The 27,224-nt window shown below is 34.3% G+C and overlaps 1 protein-coding gene and 1 long non-coding RNA gene across 4 annotated transcripts in view; both read left to right on the forward strand.

Moving 5' to 3' along the window:
* The window catches only part of LRRIQ3 (leucine rich repeats and IQ motif containing 3), a 240,600-nt gene that overhangs the window by 105,552 nt on the left and 107,824 nt on the right, over positions 1-27,224 (forward strand). For all 3 annotated transcript variants that reach the window (XM_033405981.2, XM_049703184.1, XM_049703176.1), the window contains one exon: positions 19,249-19,405. In XM_033405981.2, the coding sequence (XP_033261872.1) occupies positions 19,249-19,405 (157 nt within the window). The remainder of the gene's footprint in view (positions 1-19,248; positions 19,406-27,224) is intronic.
* LOC125962704 (uncharacterized) lies at positions 3,662-9,540 on the forward strand. Its single transcript, XR_007474291.1, has 3 exons — positions 3,662-4,504; positions 8,784-8,854; positions 9,487-9,540. It is a non-coding gene; the product is annotated as an uncharacterized LOC125962704 (long non-coding RNA).

Here is a 27,224-nt window from a genome sequence, read left to right on the forward strand (position 1 = left end):
TGCCTTAGGAGACAGATCCAAAAAGATATTGCTATGATTTATGTTAAAGAGTGTTCTGCCTATATTTTCTTCTAGAAGTTTTATGGTTTCCAGTCTCATATTAAAGTCTTTAATCCATTTTGAGTTTATTTTTATATAGGATGTTAGAGAATGTTCTAATTTCATTCTTTTACATGTAGCTGTCCAGTTTTCCCAGCACGATTTGTTGAAGAGATGGTCTTTTCTCCATTGCATATTCTTGCCTCCTTTGTCATAGATTAATTGACCATAGGTATGTGGGTTTATTTCTGGGCTTTCTATCCTATTCCATTGATCTATATGTCTGTTTTGGGGCCAGTACCATTCTGTTTTGATTACTGTAGTTTTGCAGTATAGTCTGAAGTCAGGGAGCATGATTCCTCCAGATCCACTCTTCTTTCTCAAGATTGTTTTGGTATTCAGGGTCTTTTGTGTTTGCACACAAATTTTTAATTTTTTTGTTCCAGTTCTGTGAAAAAAGCCATTGGTATTTTGATAAGGATTGCATTGAATCTGTAGATTGCCTTGGGTAGTATGGTCATTTTAACAATATTACTTCTTCCAGTCCATGAATATATTATACCTTTCCATCTGTTTGTGCCATCTTTAATATTTTTCATCAGTGTCTTATTGATTTCTGAGTACAGGTATTTTACCTGTTTTGGTAGATTTATTCCTAGGTATTTTATTCTTTTTGGTATGACTGTAAGTGAGATTGTTTCCTTTCTCCTTTTGATAGTTTGTTGTTAGTCTATAGAAATGCAACTGATTTCTATATATTAATTTTATATCCTGCAACTTTACCAGATTCACTGATGAGCTCTAGTAGCTTTTTGGTGGCATTTTTAGGGGTTTTTTTGTATGTAGTATCATGTCATCTGCAAAAAGTGACAGTTTTACTTCTTTTCCAATTGGGATTCTTTTTATTCAGTCCAAAAACAGCAGAATACACATTCTTTTCAAGTGCACATGGAACATTCTCCAGGATAGGTCACATGCTAACCACAAAGCAAGCCTTGGTAAATTTAATAAAATTACAATGATATCAAGCATCTTTTCCAACCAGTGCTGTGAGACTGCAAACAACACAAACCCATGGAGGCTAAACAATATGCCTCTAAGCGATCAGTGAATCACTGAAGAAATCAAAGAAGAAATTAAAAAACACGTGGAGAGAAAGGAAAATGAAAACACAACTGTCCAAAGTGTATGGGATGCAGCAAAAGTAGTTGTAAGAGGGAAGTTTATAGCAATACAAACTTACCTCAGAAAACAAGAAAAATCTCAAATAACAACCTGACCTTACACTTAAATGAACTGGAAAAAGAACAATAGAACCTTAAGTTAGTAGAAAGAAAGAAAGCATAAAGATCAGAGCAGAAATACATAAAATAGAGATTAAAACAGTTTAAAAAAATCAATGAAACTAAGAGCTGGTTCTTTGAAAAGATAAACAAAATTGATCAACTTTTAGCCAGACTCATCAAGAAAAAAATAAGAGAGGGCTCAAATCAGTAAAGTCAGAAATGAAAAAGGAGAAGTTAAAACCAATACCACAGAAACACAATGGATCATAAGAGACTACTTCAGGCACCTATACACCAATGAAATGGACAACCTAGAATAAATGGACAAATTATTAGAAAGGCACAATCTCCCAGGACTGAAGCAGGAAGAAATAGACAATATGAACAGACCAGTTACAAGTGAGAAACAAATGAATCCATTATTATAGTGGGAGAAATCAACACTGGCTATCAGAAATAGATCCAGCAGGCAGAAAATCAGGAAAAACATAGTTCACCTCAACAACATCATCAGTCAACTGGACAAAAAGGACATTTATAGATTACTTCATTCAACAACAGGAGCAGAATCCACATTCATCTCAAGCTTACATGGAACATTCACCCAAATAGACCACATTCTGGGCCATAAAACACAACTTTAAGAATAGGAAGCATGCAGTGTTATGTTCTCAGACCCAGTGGAATGAAACAAGACATCAACAACAAATTTAGCTGGAAAATTCCAAATTACTTGAAGACTAAAAAACTTCTAACACTTCCAAATACCACATAGTTTAAAGATGAAATCTCAGGAGAAATTTTAAAACATTTTTGGCTAAATGAAAGTTAAATCAGGACTTATCAAAATTTGTGGGATGCGGAGAAAGTAGGGCTTAGAGGGACATTTATAGGACTAAATGCATATATTAGAAAAGAACAAATGTCTAAAACAGTCATGTAAGTTTCCACTTTAGGAAACTAGAAAAAAGAGCAAATTAAAATACAGAGAAACAAAATAATTAGAGCAGAAATCAATGAAATTAAAAAATAACATACTCTTGCCATATGATCGTTACCATATGCTTCTTGGTATTTACCCAAAGCAGTTGTAAATTTATGCCTACACAAAAACCTGTACATGGTTGTTTATAGCAGTTTTATTCATAATAGCAAAAATTTGGAAGCAACCAGAACATCCTTTAGTAAGTGACTTGATGAATAAATAACATGTTGGATCCAGACAATAGAATAATTTTAGTGATAAAAAATGAGCTGTGAAACCATGAAAAGACATGGAGGAAACTTAAATGTATATTACTAAGTGAAAGAATTGAAAAGGCTAGATACTTTGTGGTTCAAACTATCTGACATTTTGGAAAAGGCAAAACTATGAAGATAGTACAGAGATCAGTGGTTCAGGGTTGACATGTGGGAGAGCTGAATAGGCAGAACACAGAGGATTTTTAGGGCAGTGAAATACTCAGTATCTCACATAATGATGATTACTTGTCATTATACATTTGTCCAAATCCACAGCATGTATACCACCAAGAGTGAACCTTAATGTAAACTATGGTCTTTGGATGATAGTGATGTGTCAATGTACGTTCTTCAATTGTAACATACTGTTCTGGTGAGGGATGTTAACAATGAAAGAGGCTATGCATGTGTGGGAGCAAAGGGTATATAGGAATTCTCTATACCTTCCTCTCAGTTTTGCTGTGAACCTAATACTGCTCTAAAATGTAAAATTCGTTAGAAATAATTTTTAAAATTAACACAAAAATTTAGTACACAGTGGGTGTCACTAAAGATTTTGGTTTAAGGGATTACATGAATAGTAGCCAAACCTTACTCATTCCCTCCCTCCACTTTCCTTTTTCTTCCCTTGCTTCCTTCCTTAGCAGGTTGAAGTTATTATCTACCTTTTTAATAGCAATCACAATTCCATACTTGTTAAGATTTTACATATATATCTTTAGAGTTTATTCAAAGTTGCTGATTATATGAAATCTGCAGTAGTAAATAGTATGCAAACTATTGTGTCTTGTTGGGTTTTGTTATTTAATAAAAAATAAAGTGTTACAAATCAAATTTGAATGAATACAAAATTTAAATACAGTATGTTTTTAAATTTTTGATCACTTTTCTCCTATAATTATGCTAGATATATGGCCTATTAAATATATATCATTTTTATGCTGATAATTATAAACACCTTCCTGGCCCATAAGATCTGACAGTTGAAAACAAAAGAAATCATAAATGAAAGAAACAGTCATAAATTTACAGCATTTTAAAAATACTTAAGTTTTTTTTTAACAATAACTGGAAAACAATAAACTTAATTTAGTACTTGACACTAAGGTAAATAAGGATCCAGGGTGAAAACTGGAAAACAAGACTCTAAAATTTTCCTGTTCTGTTTATGGTTTTGAGTTTCAGTATGAAAATGAACTAAAATGTTTCCCCCTTCAGCCTTAACTTCTGCTGAAGAGAGGAGACATAATGAAGTAGGATAAGATAATTTTTTTATTCACAATGAAGAAAAATAATGACAAAGAACAGGCTTCCCAACATGCCTCTTAGAATCTGACTAGAATAACCAAAGTAAAAGCAAAAACTGTGAGTAGTGAGTGGAGAAGGTAGATAGAACTCATTAATGCTCAAAATAAGGAACAATGCCAACCACATAACCAAAAATCCCGAGGAATTTTTGCCATCTCTAATATATATTGACTTAGATACATCTATTCTTCCTGGATGCCTGTGGAATTCTTTATTTTTGAAATTGCTGATAAGCCACCCACTAGAGTGCCAGAAAGCTGTCCTGCAAAGTTACTTACCGGTCTGCCAGAGAATCTCTCTGGGAGGTGAGAAGTGACCTGACCTAGAAATTGGGAGAACTGGTATGCCCTTGCTCCAGCTCTTGGTCCTTGAGTGAGCTGAATCTCTTCTGAGGCTCAAAACACATGGACAGTAATGTTTGTGAGGACAGACTGAGGTAGTACTTGTTAGGTGCTCAGGAGTGATTGGTACATAGGCAGTGCTTTACAAATGTTAGTTCTTAGAAGTATTATGATTCTATGATTCCACAGTTTGCTGCTATTTTGTATTTAAATCACTATCTTTCTTAGAACTGGCAAAGGAGTTGGATCCTGTAATTTTAAAAAGTCATCTTTCTTCCTGCTTCTAAGGTAATCCTGCTAAAGCAAATGCCTTTACAGTGAAACCTCCATATTACAAAGAATTTTCCATTCCTTTTATAAAAAAAAGAAGAATCCATCACTATCTGGCCTGCTGGCAAAACTCTCCCTGGAGTCGTACGAAGTATTGAGATATGTTCCCTCCTTTATTTTCTGGACGAGTTTGTGAAGGATTTTATTTTTTCCTTAAATGTTTGGTAGAATTCACCAATGAAGTCATCTTGGCCTGGGCTTTCCTTTATTGTAATACTTTAAATTACTAATTCAGTGGGGTTTTTTGGTTTTGTTTCTTTGGTTGTTATAAGTCTGTTTCATTTTTCTACTCGTTATTAAGTTAGGTTTGGAAATTTGTATCTTTTGGGGAATTTTTCCATTTCATCTAAATTGTCTACTTTTTGGACCTAATGCTGTTCCTAGAGTTCTCTTATGGCACTTCTAATTTCTGTAAGGTCAACAGTAATGTAGTTTCTTCTTTTTTTTAATAACATGACTTCTTTTCTTAGCGTAGCTAGAGATTTGCCTTTTTAAAAAATGTTTTCGAGAAATCATGTATTAATTTCATTGGATTTCCCTATTTGTTTTCAAATTTTCTATTTCACTGATTTCCTCTCTAATCTTTATTTCCTTTCATTTTGCCTCCTGTGGGTTTGATTTACTCTTTTTTTTCCCCCAGATTTCTTAAAGTGGAAGATTCCTTTCTTTAAAAGAGCTCCACGTTCTTCCCCCTACTTTGTGTTTTTATATATATCATATGTATATATACATACACACACATTTTTAAGAAGAAAATGCGTTTTTACCTTTTTTTAAAAAAAATAATTCTATAAGTACAGTTGACCCTAGAACAACACGGGTGTGAACTGTGAAGGTCCACTTACGCATGGGTGTTTTTCAATAGTAAATACTGTAGTACTACAGTGATTTTAATTAGAATCCTGGTTTTGTAGAGACACTTGAAAATATGCTTTTAAATTTTCTGAGGAAATAAATGTCTTAGAATAGTCAAGAAACAACTGAAAAAGAACAGTTTTCCAAGCCATTATAATCAATATTTGGTCATTGGCACAGGTATAGAGAAATGAGATGAACAGAATAAAGGGTCCTAAAAAGATCTGTATATGAAAGAGATCTTAACGAATGGAAGTAATACTTTAATATGATGGGAAAAGGATGGTTTATTTAATAATTGGTAATGGCAAAATTGGTTATCTTTCTGAACAAAACCATAATTGCTTCTGTTGCATGCCATATTAAAATATATATATTTCAGATGGGTTAAAGCATTAAATATAAAACTTTAGAAGATAATTCAGTTGAATATTCTTATAACCTTATGGTGGGAGAGAGGCAAGCTGTAAACAGAGAAGTGTTTACATTAAAAAGGATGCACCAGGGACTTCCCTGGTGGCCCAGTGGTTAAAGAATCCACCTTCCAATGCAGGGGACGCGGGTTTGATCCCTGGTCAGGGAAATAAGATCCCATATGCTGTGGAGCAACTAAGCCCATGTGCCACAACTACTGAGCCCACGCACTCTAGAGCCCATGTGCCACAACTAGAGAGGCCACGCACCACAACTACTGAGCCCATGTGCTCTCAGAGCCTGCATACCACAACTAGAGAGAAGCCCACGCACCGCAATGAAAAGCCCATGTGCCGCAATGAAAGATCCCATATGCCTCAACAGAGATCCTGCGTGCTGCAACTAAGACCCCACACAGCCAAAAAAAAACCAAAAAAAAAACCCAAAAAAGAATGTGTCAGGATAAATCAGAAAATGTTAACATATAAAGAGCTCATACAAATAGTAGGACAAAGAAAAACAACTCAGATTTAAAAAATGGGTGGAAGATGTGAACAGACAGCTCATAAAAGAAATATAAGTTACCAACATAAATATGAAAAGATTATTAATCTCATTAATAGTCAAAGATACGCAAATTAAAGAAGCAATGAGATACCATTTTTTTCTAACAGATTGACAAAGGTTAAAAATTGTGATAATATTTCTTATGAGGATTTAAGGATGAACCTAACATTGACAGATCATAATCACTCAAAGTCCATATGGTTCATACTTGGTGTTGTACATTGTATGTGTTTAGACAAATGTATAATAACATGTATCTATCATTATGGTGTCATACAGAGTATTTTCTCTGCCCTAAAACTCATATCTGTTCTGCCTATTCATTGTCCCTGCCCCCTTCCCCATGATGGTTAATTTTATGTCTCAATTTGGCTAGACTGTGATGCCCAACTGGTCTAGATATTGCTGTAAAGGTATTTTTTAGATGTGATTAACAGTTAAACCAGTAGACTTTGAGTGATGATTACCATTCATGTTGTGGATGGGTTTCATCTTGTTAGTTGAAGCCCTTAAGAACAAAGACTGCAATTTTCAGGTGAAGCATTTTGTTTCTAGACTACAAGGTAGAAACCCTGCCTGAGTTTCCAGCCTGCAGATTCTGGACTCAAGACTCCAGCATCGGCTCTTCCCTGAATTTCCAGCCTGCTGACCTGCTTTACAGATTTTAGAGTTGTCAGCTCCCATTATTGCACGGACCAGTTCCTTAAAATCTCTCTTTCTCCTCGCTGTATATTTGTTCTGTTTCTCTGTTGAAGTTTGACTAATGCACTCTCACATCAGCAATAACACTTCTTGAAATTTCTACTTGAAAGATAAAGTGTGTGTGTGTATGTGTGTGTGAGAGGGAGAGAGGGAGGGAGATGGGAGGGGAGAGAGTTGTGAGGGGCAAGCTGGGAGCAAGATTGTGTTATTTGTAGTAAAAAAAAAAAAAAAACCTAGAAAAACTTATGTACCCTTTGTTGAAAGTTTATGATTCAGAGATAGTATAAAATACTCTACAGTTGTTAAAAAATAACAGTTCTAAAATCTATTTAACAGAAATTTCAGTGATTATTAAGAGAAAAGCAAGTTACAAAGAAATATATATAGCAAAATCCAGTGTTTATAAAAAGCAAGGGCAAGGGCTTCCCTGGTGGCGCAGTGGTTGATAGTATGCCTGCCAATGCAGGGGACACGGGTTCGTGCCTCGGTCCGGGAAGATCCCACATGCCACGGAGCGGCTAGGCCCGTGAGCCATGGCCGCTGAGCCTGCGCGTCCGGAGCCTGTGCTCCGCAACGGGAGAGGCCACAACAGTGAGAGGCCCGCATACCGCACAAAAAAAATAAAAAAAAATAAAAAAGAGCAAGGGCAAAAGTTTGTATCCATGTGAGGAAGGGAAAAATATACAACCAAATGTGTAGATGGGGGTTGGGCAATGGTGCGTAAGGAGAGGGAATGGTAAAGGCTGATAATCTGTGTCTGTGTGTGTATTTCTTTAAATGTATATATATGTATATAATTTTTTACAAAAATGATTGTATTTATACCTCTTATTATCTAACATGCTTGTTTTTATTTTCTGTAGTGTTGAATGTTATTGTATAAGAATTTTTAATAGCTAGATGTATTCTTTTAAACAGATATATTCTACTTAGGTGAGCTTTCCTGTTGGACATTAATGTTGTTTTTATTTTCTCCAAATTATAAAAATTATAGGGATAAAAATCCATAAACATATATTTATGCATATTCATTATTATGTACTTAGAAGCAATTTCTGGAATTTGAATTGGCATATAAATGGATATATAAATTTCTATTTTTTATCATTTTATTACTAGTAGTAGTAATTGTCATACTATGTGATATTAATATTATGAATATAATAGCTGTTATTGTATTACTTCTGCTAGTAATATGACTATTGCTAATAAGTATAATAAAGAAGACCTTATTAAAATTTGCTTCATACTTTCTAGATGAGAATCTTATCATTAAGTAAACTTTATTTAATGTAATGAGCCACTTGGGTGAATGTGGTTGGAGGAAGTATTTAAAGGCTGTGTCAACTACTAATATTTCTATGCATACATTTAACATCTATATTTTTTCTCTCAACCACTGTAAAAGTTATCTGGAAAATTATAATTTATCATTGCTCCTGTATTAACTTCTCTTTATAATATCATATTTTGAGATATAAGTGTTCTAAAGATGATGACTATTTTTGTTTTACTGACTATAATGATTATTTTTTAATAATTTGATATACCTGATGAAGCCAGGTAACCAACAGCAAACTATAAGAAGTCAAACTTAACTTTTAAACAATCATCCTATAATTTTGTTATTTATAATACCTATGTTGAATTTTAAATTAGTAATTAATCTAATAATTTGTGTTGTTACTTAATCCCATAGAAAAGAATCACAATTTCTTTTCCTAACATTTCTTCTGGATCTTTGATCAGTGGGGAGGAGCATTGGATCTGGTGAATATATGTCTTCATTTTAGAAACTATTTATGGGGCCTTATGTTAGCTTTCTAGTCATCAGGTTTCAAGTCATTATAGTATTCCTTAATATATGATTCCAATTTTCCAGAGTTATAAAAGGGCAGAGTGAATCATGTAAGTGGAATCATTCAGTATTTGTCTTTCTGTGACCAGTTTATTTACTTAACATAATGTCCTCAAGATTCATATATGTTGCTGCATATTGCAAAATTTGCTTCTTTTTTAAGCCTAAATAATATTTTATTTTAGGCATATGTCACATTTTATTTATCCATTCTGCTGTTGATGGGCATTTAAGTGTTTCCACACCTGCTCAGGGAGACACTGAGAGCTAGACATTTTGTCTACTTGCTCTGTGCTGAACTGGGAGCAAGGGATATGGTGACTGCCAACCCAGATCTCCATCTCTACTCTCACTAGTCCCCAGGAAGCTAGGTTATGCCAGGTCTTATCAGCACTTAACTGTTAGCAAGTCAGAAGCCAGTACTTTGGGCAGCCCCCAAAAAATTGTGGCATTCTGTGGTTCCTGTCGACTTACTCAGTGGTGAGCCAGGGGAAAGGAATTATGGCATCTACCAACCCAAGCATCTGTCTCCATTCTCCTCCAGGTGGCTAGACTGTGTCAGACTGTCAAAGATCTGAGAATGGCAGGAGAGAAGCCAACCCTTTGAAGAGGTCCCTCGGAAAAGTTGGGGACACTGGATATATGAACTAGCTCTTTCCCTCCCCTCGAAGAAGCTGGGAGCTAGGAGTTCTCTTCTTGATCATATTGTACAGTGCCAGGGGTAGGGATTCTGAAGAAAGGATGTCCTGAATCTCACTACTTGCTTTGGTGAGCCTAGTTTCATGTTCCCCAGGATGCATGAGCCTTTCAATCAGCTTGTGGATTTCTCACAATAGGAATTTGTCCCTGAATTGTTGCTGAAGTGGTGTGTTTGTTGGGGGGAAATGGGGGCCCAGGGCTTCTTCCTTGTCATCTTGCTGACCCGTTATGCATTTTAAATGTTTGAGACTTGCTTTTTCTTATCGTTTTTATTGTTATTTACTTTGATTCCTCTACTCTTTTAGAACATTCTTATTTACTTTAATGTCTGTTTCAAGGTTTAAACTTGGGGGGGGGTGTCATAGATTCCTTTGAAAATCTGATGAAAGTTATAGGCATTATTTCCAGTGTAATCTATACATGCATACTCAAATAAAATGTGCTTACAATTTCACTGGGTTCAGTTCTAAGTTAAACTCTGGCATATACCATAACTTTTTTATTTTCACATTTTAGCCTTTAATCTTAGAAAATTAGAGTCAATGTGAATACTTCTGTGGACAACCACCCACCCCAACTTTCCTTGACTTCTTAAGATCTAGACCGTCTCACACTGTCCAAGAAGAATCTTGATGGATTAATGAACCCATATGAAAGAGGCAAACCTAAGTTTTACAACCAACCCACATTTTTTTAAACTCATGAACTATTTTCTATTTTCTAATGAGAGTTTTTAAGGAGACGAGATGATTCAGGTCCTCTGGCCAGTAGTCAATAAGAAGACAGTTCCTAACTGGAAAATTACTTAGAGATCCTCAAGTAAAATTAAAATGGAATATAAGTATTAAGCAAATGTTTTTGAACTGAAATAAGTGATCTCTTTAAAACTTACTTTTTAAGATTTTTCTCTTATAATTCGTATTATAAGGAAAAAGAGAATCTACTGCCAAGAATTTCCTCCAGTGTAAGTTCTATAAGACCAGGAACTCTGGAATTTTACAACATATTCCCAGAGTCTAGAGCAGTGCATTTTGAATAAGTGTTTGAGCAATAAATGAAAGAGTAAATGAATAAATAACTCTGATGAAAAGGAAACTGTGTTTTAATATCAACAGGTTGTGGAAATGATTTTTTTTCTCAATCTATGGATCTACCTCATGTCATTATAAAAATAAGTCATTAAATAAGAAATTTTTTAAAACAAGAAAAATGTATTAAAAAGTAAAATTATATTTAAAATAGGAGCCATGTAAATTTAATAATCTAAGAGATCAAAAACATAAGATAATTTAATTTAAGATAAACCTAAATATTAACATCATTCACAGAAGTGTCTCATATCTTTTTGTTCCTTTCATACTCCTATACTACTTTTGTTGTATTGAGTAAATATTGTATAGTGTAACATTTAAATTTCTTTCATGATGTTTTAATTGTATAATTTTAGTTATTTTCTTGGTGTTTTTCTAGGGCTTAGAATATGCATCTGAACTTATTTATTTCAGGTATATAGTGACAAGTTTAGTGAGATATAAAAATGTTACTTTTGGGGCTTCCCTGGTGGCACAGTGGTTGAGAGTCCACCTGCCGATGCAGGGGACACGGGTTCGTGCCCCGGTCCGGGAAGATCCCACATGCCGCGGAGCGGCTGCACCCGTGAGCCATGGCCGCTGAGGCTGTGCCTCCGGAGCCTGTGTTCTGCAACGGGAGAGGCCACAACAGTGAGAGGCCCACATACTGCAAAAATAAATAAATAAAAATAAAAATGTCACTTCTGTATATGTTTATCACCTCTTCCAACTTTTTGTGCTATTAATGTTATACATATTACATATATATATATGTTACAAACCCAAAAGTATATTATTACAATTATCACTTTATAAAGTGTTATGTCCTTTAAAGGAGCTAAGGCAAAAAAGAAGAACAAGTATATATTCATTGAGTTTGTTACATTGACAATACTATTTATCATATTTCTAGTTCTTTTCATTTTTTTCCTGTGGATTTAAATTACCATCTAGTATTATTTTATTACTCCAAAACAGCTTTGCTTCCACCTGCTGTCTTGTGCTATTATTGTCAAATACATTACATTTATACATGTTTTAGACAAAATACAATTATACAAATATTATATTATACAATTGTTTTTTAAATTAGTTAAGAGAAGAAACGAGTAGAAATTTGAATTTATATTGTTTTATAATTACACAATTTTTTACCAGCACTCTTTATTTTTTTTGTAGATTTAAATTACTGTTTGTGGTCACTAGCTTTCAACCTGAAGAACTTCCTTTAGTATTTCTTATAAGGCATGTCTGTGGTTTAGATATAATTTTGAGTTGGTGCTTTTTTGGGGGTGGGGGGTGGTTTGGATATATGTTCAGAAGTGAAATTGCTGAGTCATGTCATAGTTCTGCTTTTAATTTTTTGAGGATTCTTAATACTGTTCTTTATAGTGGCTATATCAGTTTACAACCCCGCCAACAGTGCACAAGTCTTCCTTCCCTTCTGCATCCTTGGCAGCATTTGTTGTCTGTTGTCTTTTTGATGATGGCCATTCTAACAGGTATGAGGTGATACTGCATTGTGTTTTTGATTTGCATTTCCCTGATGATTAGTGATGTTAAGCATCTTTTCTTGTGTCTGTTGGCCATGTGGAATTCTTCTTTGGAAAAATGTCTGTTCAGGTCTTTTACCCATTTTTAAATTGGATTATTCATGTTTTGTTTGTTTCTGAGTTCTATGAGTTCTTTATATATTTTGGATATTAACCCCTTATCAGATATATGGCTTACAAATATTTTTTCACATTCTGTAGCTTGTCTTTTCATCTTGTTGCTTATTTCTTTTGCTTCACAGAAGCTTTTTAATTTGATGTAGTTCCACTTGTTTACTTTTGATTTTGTTGCTTGTACCACAGGTGTCATATCCAAAAAATCATTGCCAAGAACCATGCCAATGACCTTTTTCCTATGTCTACTTCCAAGGATTTCATGTCTTACATTTAAGTCTTTAATCCATTTTGAGTTAATTTTTGTGTATGCTGTAAGATAGTGGAGGAGTTTCATTCTTTCCATGTTGCTGTTTGGTTTTATCAGTGCTGTTTATTGAAGAGACTGTCCTTTTACCATTGTTGATTCTTGGCTCCTTTGTCATAAATTAATTGACCCATATATGCACGGTTTTATTTCTGTGCTCCTTATTCTGTTTTGTTGATATATGGGCTTGTTTTTATGTCAATACAATACTGTTTTAATTACTATAACTTTGTAATATAGTTTGAAATCAGGGCATGTAATGCCTCCAGTGTTGTTCTTCTTTCTCAGGATTGCTTTGGCTATTTGGGTATATAGTGGCTCCATATAAATATTGGGATATTTTCCTACTTCTATGAAAAATGCCATTGTAATCTTGATAGGGATTTCATTGAATCTGTAGATGGCTTCTGGATGTATTGACATTTTAACAATATTCATTTTCCCAATCTATGAACATGGGATACTTTTCTATTTATTTGTGTCTTCAATTTCTTTCACTAATTATTGTTTCCAGAGTAGAAATCTTTCACCTCCTTAGTTAAGTTTAGTCCTGATATTTTATTGTTTTTGATGCTATTTTAAATGGGATGTTTTTCTCTATTTCTTTTCCATATAGTCGATAGTGGTAGAAACATTACTGATTTTTGAGTGTTAATTTTGTATCCTACAGTTGTACTGACTTTTTCAATTATATCTAACAGTTTTTTTTTAATGGAGTCTTTAAGATTTTCTGTATATGAAATCATGTCATCTGCAAATAGAGATAATTTTACCTCTTTTCCAACATTTTCCTATGTTTTCTTTTATTTCTTTTCTCTCGTTGTCTTGCCTGATTGCTCTGGCAAGGACTTCCAGTTCTATGTTGAGTAGGAGTGGTGAGAGTGGGCACCCTTATCTTACTCCTGATTCTAGAGGAAAATATTTCAGCTTTTCATGATTAAGTATGATAATAGCTGAGTGCTTATTATATATGGCCTTTATTGTGTTATATTCCTTCTATACCTAATTTGTTGAGAGTTTTTATCATGAACAGAAGTTGAATTTTGTCAAATGCTTTTTCTGCATCTCTTGAGATGATCATATGACTTTTTTCTTTCATTCTATTTATGCGATGGATCACATTTATTTGCATATGTTGAACCTTCTTTGCATTCCATGTATAAATCCCACTTGATCATGGTGAAAGATCTTTAACTGTGCTGCTAAATTCAGTTTGCTAATGTTTTATTGAGACTTTTTGCACCTATATTCAACAGGGATTGAACTGTAGTTTTCTTTTCTGTTAGTGTCCTTATCTGGCTTTGGTATCAGAGTAACGCTGGCCTCATAAAATGAGTCTGGGAGTGTTTCCTCCTCTTTGATTTTTTGGGAGAGTTTAAGAATAATTGGTGCTAATTCTTTAAATGTTTGGTAAAATTCACCAGTGAAGCCATCTGGTCCTGGGCTTCTCTTCATTGGGAGACATTTTATTACTGATTTGATCTCCTTATTGTTAATTGGTCTATTCAGACTTTCTGTTTATTCCTGATTTGTTTCGAGTAGTTGTGTTTCTAATAATTTTTCAATTTCTTCTAAGTTGTCCAGTTTGTTGGCATATAGTTGTTCATAATGGTCTCTTATGATGTGTCATGTCTCTGTGGTATAAATTGTAATGTCTCATTTTTCATTTACAATTTTGTCAATTTGGGTCATTTCTCTTTTTTTTTTTTTTCCCTTAGTCTAGCTAAAGCTTTGTGATTTTGTTTATATTTTCAAAGAAACAACTCTTAGGTTGGTTACATTTTCTATTGTTTTCCTGTTCTCTATTTCATGTATTTCCTCTCTAATCTTTATTATTTTCTTCCTTCTTCTAACTTTGGGATCATTTTATTATTCTTTTTCTACTTTTTCTGCTAACTTTGGTCTCAATTTGTTCTGCTTTTTCTAAAGATAGGACTTGTTTTTTTAATTCAGTCAGCTATCTTATGTCTTTTGATTGGAGCATTTAGTCCATTGACATCTAAAGTAACTATTGATAGGTATGTACTTATTGCCATTTTATCACTTATTGATAGATATGTACTTATTGTCATTTTGTCACTTATTTTCTGGTTGCTTTTGTAGTTCTTCTCTGTTGTTTTCTTCTTCTATTAGTTTCTTCCCTATGAATTGATGATTTTCTTTAATTGAATGCTGTGTTCCTTTCTAGTTTTTGTGTATCTGTTGTAGGTTTTTGATTTATGGTTACCATGGGGTTCATATATGTTGACCTGTAACTATATCTATTTGTTTAAAATGGGTAGTCCTTTAAATTCAAACACATTCTAAAATATCTACACTTTTTACTCCCCTCCCACACATATTGTTTTTGATGTCATATATTATATCTTCATGTGTATCCTTTACTGACTATTGTAGTGATAGTTGATTTTACAATTTTTTGTTTTTAAATATTTGTACTAGCTTATTTAAGTGGTTGATTTTCATCCTTTACTATGTATTTGCCTTAACTAGTGGGATTTTTCCTTTATAGATTCTTTCTTCTTGTTATAGCCTTTTCTTTTCCACTTAGAAAATATTCTTTAACATTTCTTTTAGGGTAGGTTTAGTATTAATGAACTCTTTATGTTTTTGCTTGTCTGAGAAGTTATCTTTCCACTTCTAAATGATAGTCATGCTGGGTAGTGTGTCCTAGGTTGCAGTTTTCCCCTTTCAGCACTTTGAATATATCATGCTACTCCCTTCTGGCCTGTAATTTTTTTCTGCATAAAAATCAGCTGATAGCCTTATGAGGCTATCAGCTGATTTTTGAGGGTTCCCTTGTATATGACACTTTGTTTTTGTCTTGCTACCTTTAGAATCCTCTCTTTAACTTTTGTCATTTTAATTATGATATGTCCTGGTGTGGGTCTGTTTGGGTTCATCTTATTTGGGACCCACTGTACTTACTGTACCTGGATATCTATTTCCTTCTTCATGTTTGGGAAGTTTTCAGTCATAATTTCATCAAATACATTTTCAACTCTCTTCTCTCTTTTTCTCAGATCCCCATCATGCAAATGTTGGTTTTTCTTTTAGTTTGTTTTTCATTTCAGTTACTGTATTCTCCAGTTCTGATTGGTTCTTTTTTTATATTTCTAGTTCCTTGTTAAATTTTGCACTTTATTAATCTATAATTTTCTCTCATTTAGCATTCTTATTACTAATGGTTTGAGCTCTCTATCTGGTAAATTATTTCTTTCTGTTTCATTGGTTGTTTTTCAGGAGTTTTCTCTTACCTTTTCAATTGAAACAAAATTCCTTTATCTTCTCATTTTGCTTAACTTTCTCTGTCTCTATGAAATTAGGTGAAACAGTAACTTATTACAGTCCTGAAAGAATGGCCTTGTGTGGAAGCATTTCTCTACAGTCTGTGTGTGCCCAGTGGCCTTGATGGGAGAGCTAGATCTGACAATACTAGTCACATCTTTCCTCAAGGTGTGCTTGCAGCTATCACCTTAGTAGGAGGTGGGGCTGGAGAAGGAGTGGCTAGGTCCAGAGCCATGAGTGAGCTGGGGCTTTTCCTCTGCTCAGTGGCTGTCACCACCCTGTTGGGGGAAGGGGCCTGTCCCAAGCTGCTGGAGCAGAAGCCCTGGGGGTCATGTTCAAGCCGTCTCTGTCTGTTCCCATTAAATGTTTGCTCTTCCCACACCCAGCACCGGCACTCTCACCCCAGAGGGAAGCAATGATGGGGCAAGAGTGGCTAGCATGTGGGCTTGGTGTGGGTTGGGGCATAAGCTCTGGTGGTCCGGCCTTGGCAGGGACCTGGACTGTTTCCAATGCACTGCCTGTGTGAGCACCAGTAATGGTTGCCCCTGCTTTTCTCAGTTGCTGCTTTGTGTCTGAGTGTCCTTTGTCCCTCAGCCACAGAGCCCTTTCCCCAGTGTGGAGCTGCATCATGAGTGACCACTCTCCTTAGGTTGGTACACAGGCTAGGGCAGTTCCAGGAAATCAGCCAGCCACCCTGCAGTCTCAATGCACCCCCTCTGCACTGTTTCAGGAGCAAGGGAGTTTGTGCATACTCCTCACAAGCAGGCTTCCCACAGCCCTGCTGTTAGTCCTACCGGCCCTGGAACCAGACAAGTGGGCTTGCCTTCCCAGTGTCGGACCCCAGGGCTGGGGTGCTCAATATGTGGCTCAAACTGCTCATTCCTCAGGGAGGGTCTCCATCTGTGTAGTATCTCTTTTCTTCTGAGTCTCCTCCCAGGGGCACAGGTCCTGACCTGATCACATCTCTTCCTTCCTACCTGATTCTGTGGGGATCTTTCTCACAGCTTTGGTTGTACAGGAATATTTCTTCCAGTCTCTGCTTACTTTTCAGTGAGGATTGTTCCACATGTAGATATATTTTTGATGTGTTCGTTGGGGAGAGGTTTTTTCCACATCCTCCTACTTCACCATCTTGATCTTCTCTGATCTCAAAGCCACTCTTCTGCTTAAAACTCTGCAGTAACTGTCCATCCCAGTGACCTTCCTGTTCTTCAAACATGCCAAATGTGTTCTTGCCTCCCTAAGCATACTTCCACCTGGCCTTTTGTACTTGTCATTTGCTTTACTAGAATGTTTTTCTGAGATTCTCACTATAGCTTGTTTCCTCTTAGCAATACTATCCCAATCCAGCCTATGTGAAAAGCAATTCACTTATTATATATTTAGTGTTTTATTTCTATATTGTCTAACTCTACTTATTAGAGAATATAACATTCATGGTATTACAGACTTTCTTCTCTTCAGAGAGCACATAGTGGTCATTTTCAAAATACTACTTTTTCCTTGAAAATCCATTCTTTTCTTTTCTTTTAGCAGTTGAGTAACTACTAGAGATTTTGTTAACCAATTTTACTTGCAGCTAAATGTGTTCATCTGACTATGTTTTTGTTAGATTTGTAAGTGAACAGAATTAATGACTACAACTGCTGCTTCAAATACTTAAATGGTAACTATACCCCCTTTGTTTTCATGCCTTTCCCTTCCCATGGGCTGGAATGCATTAGTCATGTGGTTTAATGACAGTGTCTTTGAGTATGCTGAGGCAAGATTGAATTATTTTATGGAGCAGCGCTGCTCCACCAGTGTAGACTGCATGTGAGAAAAGTAAAATTCTGTCTTATTTGAACCAGTATAAGTTTTATTCTCAATATATTTCACCCTAACTAATTTGTAGATCATCAGTGAAAATATCTGAAGGAAGGAATGAACAGGTGGAGCCCACTTTAAAAATCTGAGAAAGGGAAAAATTGCTTTCCTTGGTCATTTTTGTTTTTCCTTTGCTATTTAATAATGTAACAGTAAAGTTCCTACCTGTTTCATCATTTTAATTCAAATGATTTTGCTCTTTTATCACATATAATGAATATTATTGGTTTTTGGTAATTTGTCTTCATGATATTGAAGTAGTTTACTTTGATATCCTCTCTTACAAAAAATTTAAAATAAAGATTGGCTGCTGAATTTTATCCAATGTCTTTCTTCATCCATTTATATACTCTTACATTTTTCTCTTCATTAAATTGTTTATGTAATGAGCTTTGTAATACTTGGTCATAGTCTTATTATTCTTTGCTTACATTGCTGGATTCTTTTTATTAGCATTTAGAATTTTTGCATCTGTATTCAAAGATTATATTGGTATATGGTTTTCTTCTTATTGCCTTATTGGACTGAGTAGGACTTTGAGTACAATGTTGAATAGATAGGGTGAGAGATGTTATCCTTCCCTTGTTTTTGATCTTACAGAGCTAACATTTAGTATTTTACTATTGTGATATTAGTTTGTTGATGCCATTTATCTAGTAATATTTTGAATACATTAGGTTAAATAAAACGTAATACAGTCATCGCTTGCTATCTGCAAGAGATTGGTTCCAGGACCTGCTGCAGATACCAAAATCTTCAGATGCTCTAGTCCTTTACACTTGTCCCTGTGTACTTGCGGGTTCCGCAGTGTGGTGGGTTCAACCAATAACAGATAGTATAGTACTATTTTTACTGAAAAAAATTCATATATAAGTGAACTCACGCAGTTCACATTTGTGTTGTTCAAGGGTCAAATGTATTAAAATTAATCTCACCTATTTCTTTTTACTTTTTTCTTAGTGTGGCTAATAGAAAATTTTAAGTTACTTTATGGCATGCATTATATTCTCTTGGACAGTACTGCTGTAAAGTAGTTTTCCTAGGTGGAAATAAGTTATTTCTTTACTGGAGAAGAAAGATAAAAAGAGTTTATATTTGTTAACATATTTCTATAGATAATTTAGTCATGTTCTCTCTGACATTATATTATAAAATGCATAGCCAGATGTAGTTACAGAATTGTTTGTGCATTCATGTCCCCAGAGATTTCTCAGCACTCATTCATCCCTTGATGAATGTTGATGAGCCAGCCCTAATGCCTAGCTTTAAATAGTAATAATATGAAAACAAATATTACATTAAGTTTACCACTATGTTTTGCAAGATGTAAGTGAACTCATAAGTAGTTTTCTTTTTTTTTTTTTGCAAAAAAACTAAATGACCGTTCTCCCCCCCCCCTTTATATTCAGCCACTTGTTCTTGTATAAAAAACATCAGGAAAAAACTATTAGTGAAAGTGAAAAAAAATGGATTTGCAAACACAAAGGATTTGAAGATAAGCTCTTTAAGGATCTCTTATTTCATCCTGGAACCAATATAACAGAAAAGCGTGCATGTTGGAAACATGTAAGTATAATTATTTTATTACTCTTCTTTGAAATATTTTTAAGACACTATAGTTATAGTTTATATTTTATTAGTGATAATTTCTTTAATCTCTTTTAAATGTCTTCCATTGTTAATATTATGCTTGAGATTTTCTTGATGTGATAAAAGTCATATAATGTAGAATAAATGTAATTTTTGTGGTGTATTAATCACTCTTAACAGAACCATTTTATAATTTATGCTTTATATATGTGTTTTCTCTTATTAATTATTGGAAGTAGTTATTAATAGTAATATAAAATATATTCTCAGTAGCTGAAAACATAAAGAAATATTTAGTTTATTAAAGGCTGATAATTATACATATAGTATAATATTCACTCAGTATTTTGTGCAAAATCATCTATTGCTTTAAGGACACAATAAAAATAGAAAGAAATGTATATTTATTGAGTACCTACTATGTACCAGGCACTGTGCTAGATATTTTGCATGTGGTATGTAATATATTCTTCACAATACTGTAAGAGGTATTTTTACCTCTTTTTTTATGATTAGGGAAACTAAGGCTCATAGGGGTTGATTAACTTACCAAAAGCCAAACAGTTAAGTGACATTGGTAGGCCTTAACTCGAGATCATCTGACTCCAAAGATTGTGCTTTTTTATTTTTAGAATTTTGTTTTGCTTTTACCATTAGGTAATGGTAAAAATGAAAACTCGGCATTATAGTATAATTAACTGGAATGAACTTTTTATAATTTATAAAGCACTGTGTTTGTCTGTAAACTCCTTCATATTTGCACCTGTACCTGAATAGCCTGAGCTACAAATGTTTCCATTACATTAACATAATTAGAAGGGAATACAAACTGTCCAGACTGACATTAGTCTGATTTCAATGTAATTGAGGACACGTGTTCTAGATATAGTACAGTAATGTCCTCAAGCCCTTAAATCCCACCAAAATTTATCCATTGAATAAAAACATAGGTTTAAAAGGCAAATGTATCTTATGCAAAACTTTTTCCTCATTAGCATGCAGGGCCAACTGTATTAATTTGCTCCAGATGATAGTATGCTCCATAAAGTTTATGTGAAGTGTCTTTTGCCCTCTTTGTAGAATATAAACATGTTGATTTCAGGCATGTCACCTGCTTTTTATAAGCTTTATTTACAGAAGACTTTCACTGATGTATACTGATATCCAAGTTGGATATGGGTATGTTGTATACTGATAACCAATTTGGATATACTGATAGCCAACACCCATATATAAATGTAGATGTATATATACCTATCCATATATATGTATATTTGTATATATGTTGTGTCATGGCAAGTGACCATTATATATACATAAATAGGAATAATATATATTATAAATGTTATGTTATTTAATACTTATGAAGTTACATGTAATATACCATTTCAAGATTTTGGAAGTATTTTGAATGTTATAAATCTTTTGCTAAAATATATTAATTATAAGGAGTTTTCTAAAGCTCTTTGATATTAGTAATTCTACTAACCACATCACTACTAATGTCATTTATTAAAAATTATTCTTTCATAGTCTATAAATATGTACATTTTCCTATGCTTTTTTCATTGTTTATAGCTACCATTCATACAACATTATGAAGTCTTCAAAGCTAACTTTCTTATAGTAACTGAAATAATTTTTCATTGTAAGATTCATCTTTGAATCTATTTCTTCTATATGTAATTGTCATTCCATCTTCTGCTAGCCTCATTTTTAGTCTTCTCTTCAGCTCACTCAGTTGATATATTATTCTTTTATTATTTTTACTACTCACATGTCTAGTCTTTAGTGACTTGGAGCTTGATTTATTAGAAGCTATAGTGAGAGCAGTTAATACTATAGAATACCTAAGAGAACCTAGGATCCAGAAAACATTAAAAGAGTTAGGGAGTAGGGAAAGGGGAGGGGTTGAGAAAATATCAGCATTTAATACTGGGAGTGCATTAGAGAAAGATACTGTGAGCAAAGTAATGTAAAGCTTAATCAAGAATGGAATTCGAGTTTCAGTAATTAGATAAAGCAATCGTTGTCTGAATCTGCTCCTGTTTGGGGATGAAACATGCTTGGTCTCCCAAGGGCTTAAAATTTCTGATATTAATGGTAATCTAAAATGGAAAGAACCAGAGGAGTGAGTTCAAGTCACATTCATTTAGGAAATACTGTGGTGCAAAGCCAGAAGTCCATATAAACATCCAGAGTTAATGGTGCAAAAATAAACTGCAAATGATATACAGAACCAAAAGTTAGAAGCCATGATGAAAGAATCTGATAAAAAACTGGATTGGAGTAGAAGACATTGAGGATCTAAAACAATTGCTAGGGATATTATTTATCCATGGCTTACAGATATTGGTCAGAGGGTGGTTTTTCTTCTGTTATTGAATAGACTGACATAAATACAGAATTATGGTGGTCAATTACATCAAACTTTAGGGACATTTGTATATTACTATGTGGGATTTTAGGGAAATCTAGATACTATTATGATGGGTTTTGCTGGGGCACCCAAGACTATTTTATGGTAGGAGGATGCTTAGTTTTGAAAAAAAAAATAACTGCAAAACTATCTTCCAAAGTGGTTGTACCATTTTGCATTCCCACTAGCAATGAATGAGGTTCTTGTTGCTCCACATTTTCACCAGCATTTGGTACTGTCAGTGTAAGTAGGTTTTGGCTATTCTAATAGGTATGCAATAGTATCTCATTGTTGCTTTAATTTGCAATTCCTTAATGACATATGATGACATCTTTTCAGATGTTTACTTGCCATCCGTATATCTGTTACTGGGGTATAGTTCTCTTTTTACTATTAAAAAAATGTAATGATTTATAATCACATGGCCTATGTGAGTAAGAGAGGAACGAGACGACTTTACCTTACTCAGGGCTGCTGCTTTGCACGTTGTATGAGTGCATTTACATCACAGTCTGTGTGGATGACATTCCCTGGAGTTGTGTGGAGCACAGCTTGCATGGCAGGGTGAAGTTGTGCTAATATTAATTTTACAAATCCAAGTTACTAATTATATTTGAGTTTGGGGTTTTTTGTGCCTACTTTGAATTCAGGTAAATAGGGGGGCAGGGAGAAAGAATAATCAGCTCCATAGTTTTAGAAGCCAAAAAATAATGAAACGACTTTTTCCCTCTTCTCTGTTTAGTTTAACAGTAGATGATACTAAGAAAGTATTGTGAGCATTGATCTCATATCAGATTCAGGAGATGTGGAATGGGTCACCTTATTTTATTATGTGGAGAGTTAAAAAGAAACTTACGGTTAGATATTTCATTTTTTTAACTTCAGTGTTTTGTGAAGAGTCTTTCCTTACACTGGAAAGTGGCCTTTATTATCAATGAGTTTCTTGGATGTTGTACTAACTTAGGAAGGTCTTAAGAAAAAAGCTTTGTAATGACATTCTTACACGCTCTTTGTTATTGCCTAACAGTCATTTTCAGGCCCCATCAGCAATACAGTTCATTTCAAATGGGTATTTTTTTGAATATTTAGTGTCCTTAGCACTGTAACAAATTCTAAGGCCTTGAAGATTGCCATAAAACAATTCCTATGCTGGAAATTGTAGGGAGAGGGGAAAGAAATAGGAATAACTTACTAGGTAGGGACTGATTATATAAAGTATGGAACTGAAAGGAGTATACAAATTCAAATACAGTTTAGTCAGTTGCCTACATCTAAGGATCTGATCAAAGGAGCTGGAGTTGTCCTGAGTATTAAGACTTATGGGAAATAATGGCTTTTAGGGTCAGGTAGAAGTATGAGATATTTATCAGAAGAGTCACTAAGGGCTAGCAGGTGCTAAGGGTAATTTAATTTAAGTTTAATTCACCTATGTTTTGGGGTCCAAAGAAGCAAAACTGATGACTTAAAAGTGAAGCTGTAGCTTTTTGACTTAATCAACACATAATGGGCTAACTTTATCCATTTAATAAAATTTCGCAGATATTTACTAGGTGCTTTCTAAATATCAGGTCCCCTGCTTGTCACTGGCAGTAAAAATAAAATAAGTAAAGCCTGTCCCCTTTAATCAAAGATTTTACTGAGACTGCAAGGAGAAAACTTGGAGCTAAATGAATAAGATTAGGACAGAGGCATACAAGGGTAATATTAGACACCATTTGTGGCTGCTCAGATGCAAGGAGTGTGGCTAGCTGACAGCTCCAGCTGTTAGATTGTTCAGGGTCCACCTCTGCTTTCAAGTCGAGGTCACACTATTCTCTAGGCAGCCTTCAGGCAATTACTAAGTAAGGCAGTGTTACAAGGGCCTGGCCATTATTACTCATTGTTGGACCTTCAGATAGAGACAGACTTTGCTTCAGAGCTCCTGGTCGGTTGGCAGAAACTTGACTCTCCCTGCTTAATCCACTTCCTCCGTTTTCCTTTAAAGAGTATTACTTCCCAATAAACCTTTTGCACACTTAAATGTCTTGGTATCTCCTTTCTGGAAAAACCTGTGACACCATATATTATGCTTGACTCCATAGATATGGATAAGAAAATTTTTATAACCAAGCAATTTCAGAATTATTTTTAAAAAGCAGCAAGTGGATGCTAGATTAATACATAATCTGAGTTGTTAAACTGTGAGGGTTGCCAAGGTCAACAGAGAGATCACTAGGAAAATGAGAGAATTGAGCAGACAACTTACCTTATAGCATAACACATGTGGGAAAGGCATAGGGACAGGAACTATGAAGTTCTCATAGTACCTTTCAACAAATACTTTGTGAATTGAAGTGAATAAAGGAAAATTACGTGACTTAAACCTGAAATAGATAGAAATTAGGAAAAAAAATTATAAGGGAGGGGCTCCCCTGGTGGCGCAGTGGTTGAGAGTCCGCCTGCCGATGCAGGGGACACAGGTTCGTGCCCCGGTCTGGGAAGATCCCACATGCTGCGGAGAGGCTAGGCCCGTGAGCCATGGCCGCTGAGCCTGCGCGTCCAGAGCCTGTGCTCCGCAATGGGAGAGGCCACAACAGTGAGAGGCCCACGTACCGAAAAAAAAAAAAAAATCATAAGGGAGATACTTATAAATTATGCCAGATGGTAACTTTCTTGGCATCTTTTAACATCTTGCAAAACCAATTCTGTTGGTCCCATGCACATACCTAAGAGCTGTAATATCAGTAACATACGATACACTGACTCTCTCCTAGGGGTCACAAGACAAATATAAATACAAATGTAAGTAAAAATTCCTTTATTCTTAATATTATTCAATAAAGTGTCCATTTTTCCTTTATTGAAACATATGTTTTTTGTAATCATAGTTCCATCTCAGCTGTTCACCCAGAACACTCATATATCTGCATGCTATCCTGACATTTTAGAACCAGTTAGAGGACAACTGGCACTGTAACCACAGAACTTTTTTTGTTAAAATACACAATGTGGAAGTTATCTTTTACTCTGTGTATAAAGATATTGTGTCTACATTTCCAAGGACTACAAGGAGTATTCCTGCCTGAATTATTTCATGCAGAGACTGGAAATCTACCTGGTACCCTTCAGCTTAGCTCTCTTCAGTATTCAAAGTTTCTCAGTCTTTTTGGGCAACTGACTCAGAGGTGAAGACTGATTTTATAACAGGAAGAAAACTGGATCAAATTTATGTCCTTCTGTCCTGCCTCATTTTCCAGACTGTAGGCACTTTGCCACTCCTTTTTAAGACAGGTTTTCTGGCATGATCATGGTTTTCATTCTGTGCTTCTGAAACCATATCCCTATTGCACATTTCCAGATAGCTGTCCTTTTGCTTATTCTTCTCCTTGCCTAGAAATAAAATAAATTTGCTGTAGGCCCCCCTCCTTGTAAGCTCCTGACCCATTACTGTAATTTCTCTTTCCATTATGCTCCAAGTTATTAATTTTCCCTTCTAAATGACATCCCATGGTTCATTTGCTCTTCCCTCTTATGTCAAAATTTGATAATGAATTTTAAAAATTTGTAAAAGTTAAATGATTTTGATTTGTAAAACTTAAACTCCTTTGGGAATGTCTAAACAAATAAGCTAACATAGTTTTATTAAGAAACATGCAGATTTAACTTACATCATACTTATCATTAATAAAAGATAACTTTTTTATGTTGACCACTTTTATTCTGTACTTGCTTTTGTTTATTTTCTTTTTCTTTATTTGTTCATATCCTTTGTTCATTGTTCTATTGGTATGGACTTGCTATATAGAATTTTACTCCATTTAACTTGGAAGGGACAATTTCAGTGAAATTTTCCCTTATCATATGTTCTTTCCAGTTTATCACTTGTGTATTAGTTTTATCTATAGTGTGTTTTGCTGTTCAGAAAACTAATTCTAATATGGTAAAACCAGTGAGTATTTGGGGTGTCTATTCTTCATAGAATGCTAAAAAATGTTCTTCACAGCTCTAGGCTTATAAAAAGATGAGTTATTTTATTCTGACATTTTTATGTTTTTATATTTTTACTTTTATATATCATTCCACTTGGAAATTATTTTAGTTTGGGATTGTAGTAAGGATAAAGCTACATATTTGAATGAAATACTGCCATTTGCAGCAATGTGGATGGACCTAGAGAATATTATGCTTAGTGAACTGTCAGACAGAGAAATACAAATATTATATAATATCACTTATATGTGAAATCTGAAAAATAATAGAAATTGAAGTATATGAAAACAGAAATAGACTCACCATATAAAAGACAAATTTGTGGTTACCAGAGGGGAGAAGGGGAAAGGGAGAGGGACAAATTAGGGGTATGGGATTAACAGATACAGACTACTATATATAAAATAGATAAGCAATAAAGATATACTATTTAGCACAGGGAATTATACCCATTATCTTTTAATAACCTATAATGAAGTATAATCTGCAAAAATACTGAATCACTATGATCCACACCTTAAACTAACATATTATAAATTAACTGTACTTCAATTTTTTTAAAAAAATAATTAATTTTAGAGGAAAAGAAAAAAACTTTATATTTTTATATATAGTAAATTATTCCAACACCATTTGTTAATTATTATTCTACCAGGTATTTAAAATAGTACATTTATCACATGATAATCTCCTTGTATCTAATTATTCAAAAACAACATCATTTTAATATTCTAGCTATATGATGTTGATTTGTGATAAGGCAAACCAATTTTCATTATTATTGGCTATTTTTGTGTTTTATTTATTCAAATGAAGTTTAAAATCATTTTGTATATTAAAAGATTTATTTTAATGGCACTGTATTTAGAAAGTGATTATGGGAGAATAGACATGTTATAATGTTGAGTCATTTGCTTAAGGACCTTTGTATATATTTCTATTTATTCAGTTATTTCTATGATTTTCACTGAGGTTGTGTAGTATTATTCACGTAGCTCTTGCACATTTAAGATTATTCCAAAAATAATACGTAAAACATAAAAACAGGGCTTCCCTGGTGGCACAGTGGTTGAGAGTCCGCCTGCCAATGCAGGGGACGCGGGTTCGTGCCCTGGTTCGGGAAGATCCCACATGCCGCGGAGCGGCTGGGCCCGTGAGCCATGGCCGTTGAGCCTGCGCGCCCGGAGCCTGTGCTCTGCAACGGGAGAGGCCACAGCAGTGAAAGGCCCCGCGTAAAAAAACAAAACAAAACAAAACATAAAAACAATTATTTTATGTTGAGACTTGAATTTTTTTTAAATTATAATTTCAGACTAGTATTTTTATAAATACTAGTGTTGATTTTTTTAGTCACTATCTTGTTATTTGAAATGATTTTTCAGTTTATTCTGTTAGATTGTCAAAGTA

Source organism: Orcinus orca, chromosome 1 (assembly GCF_937001465.1).
Source record: "Orcinus orca chromosome 1, mOrcOrc1.1, whole genome shotgun sequence".
In the NCBI taxonomy this organism is placed as follows: Eukaryota; Metazoa; Chordata; class Mammalia; order Artiodactyla; family Delphinidae; genus Orcinus; species Orcinus orca.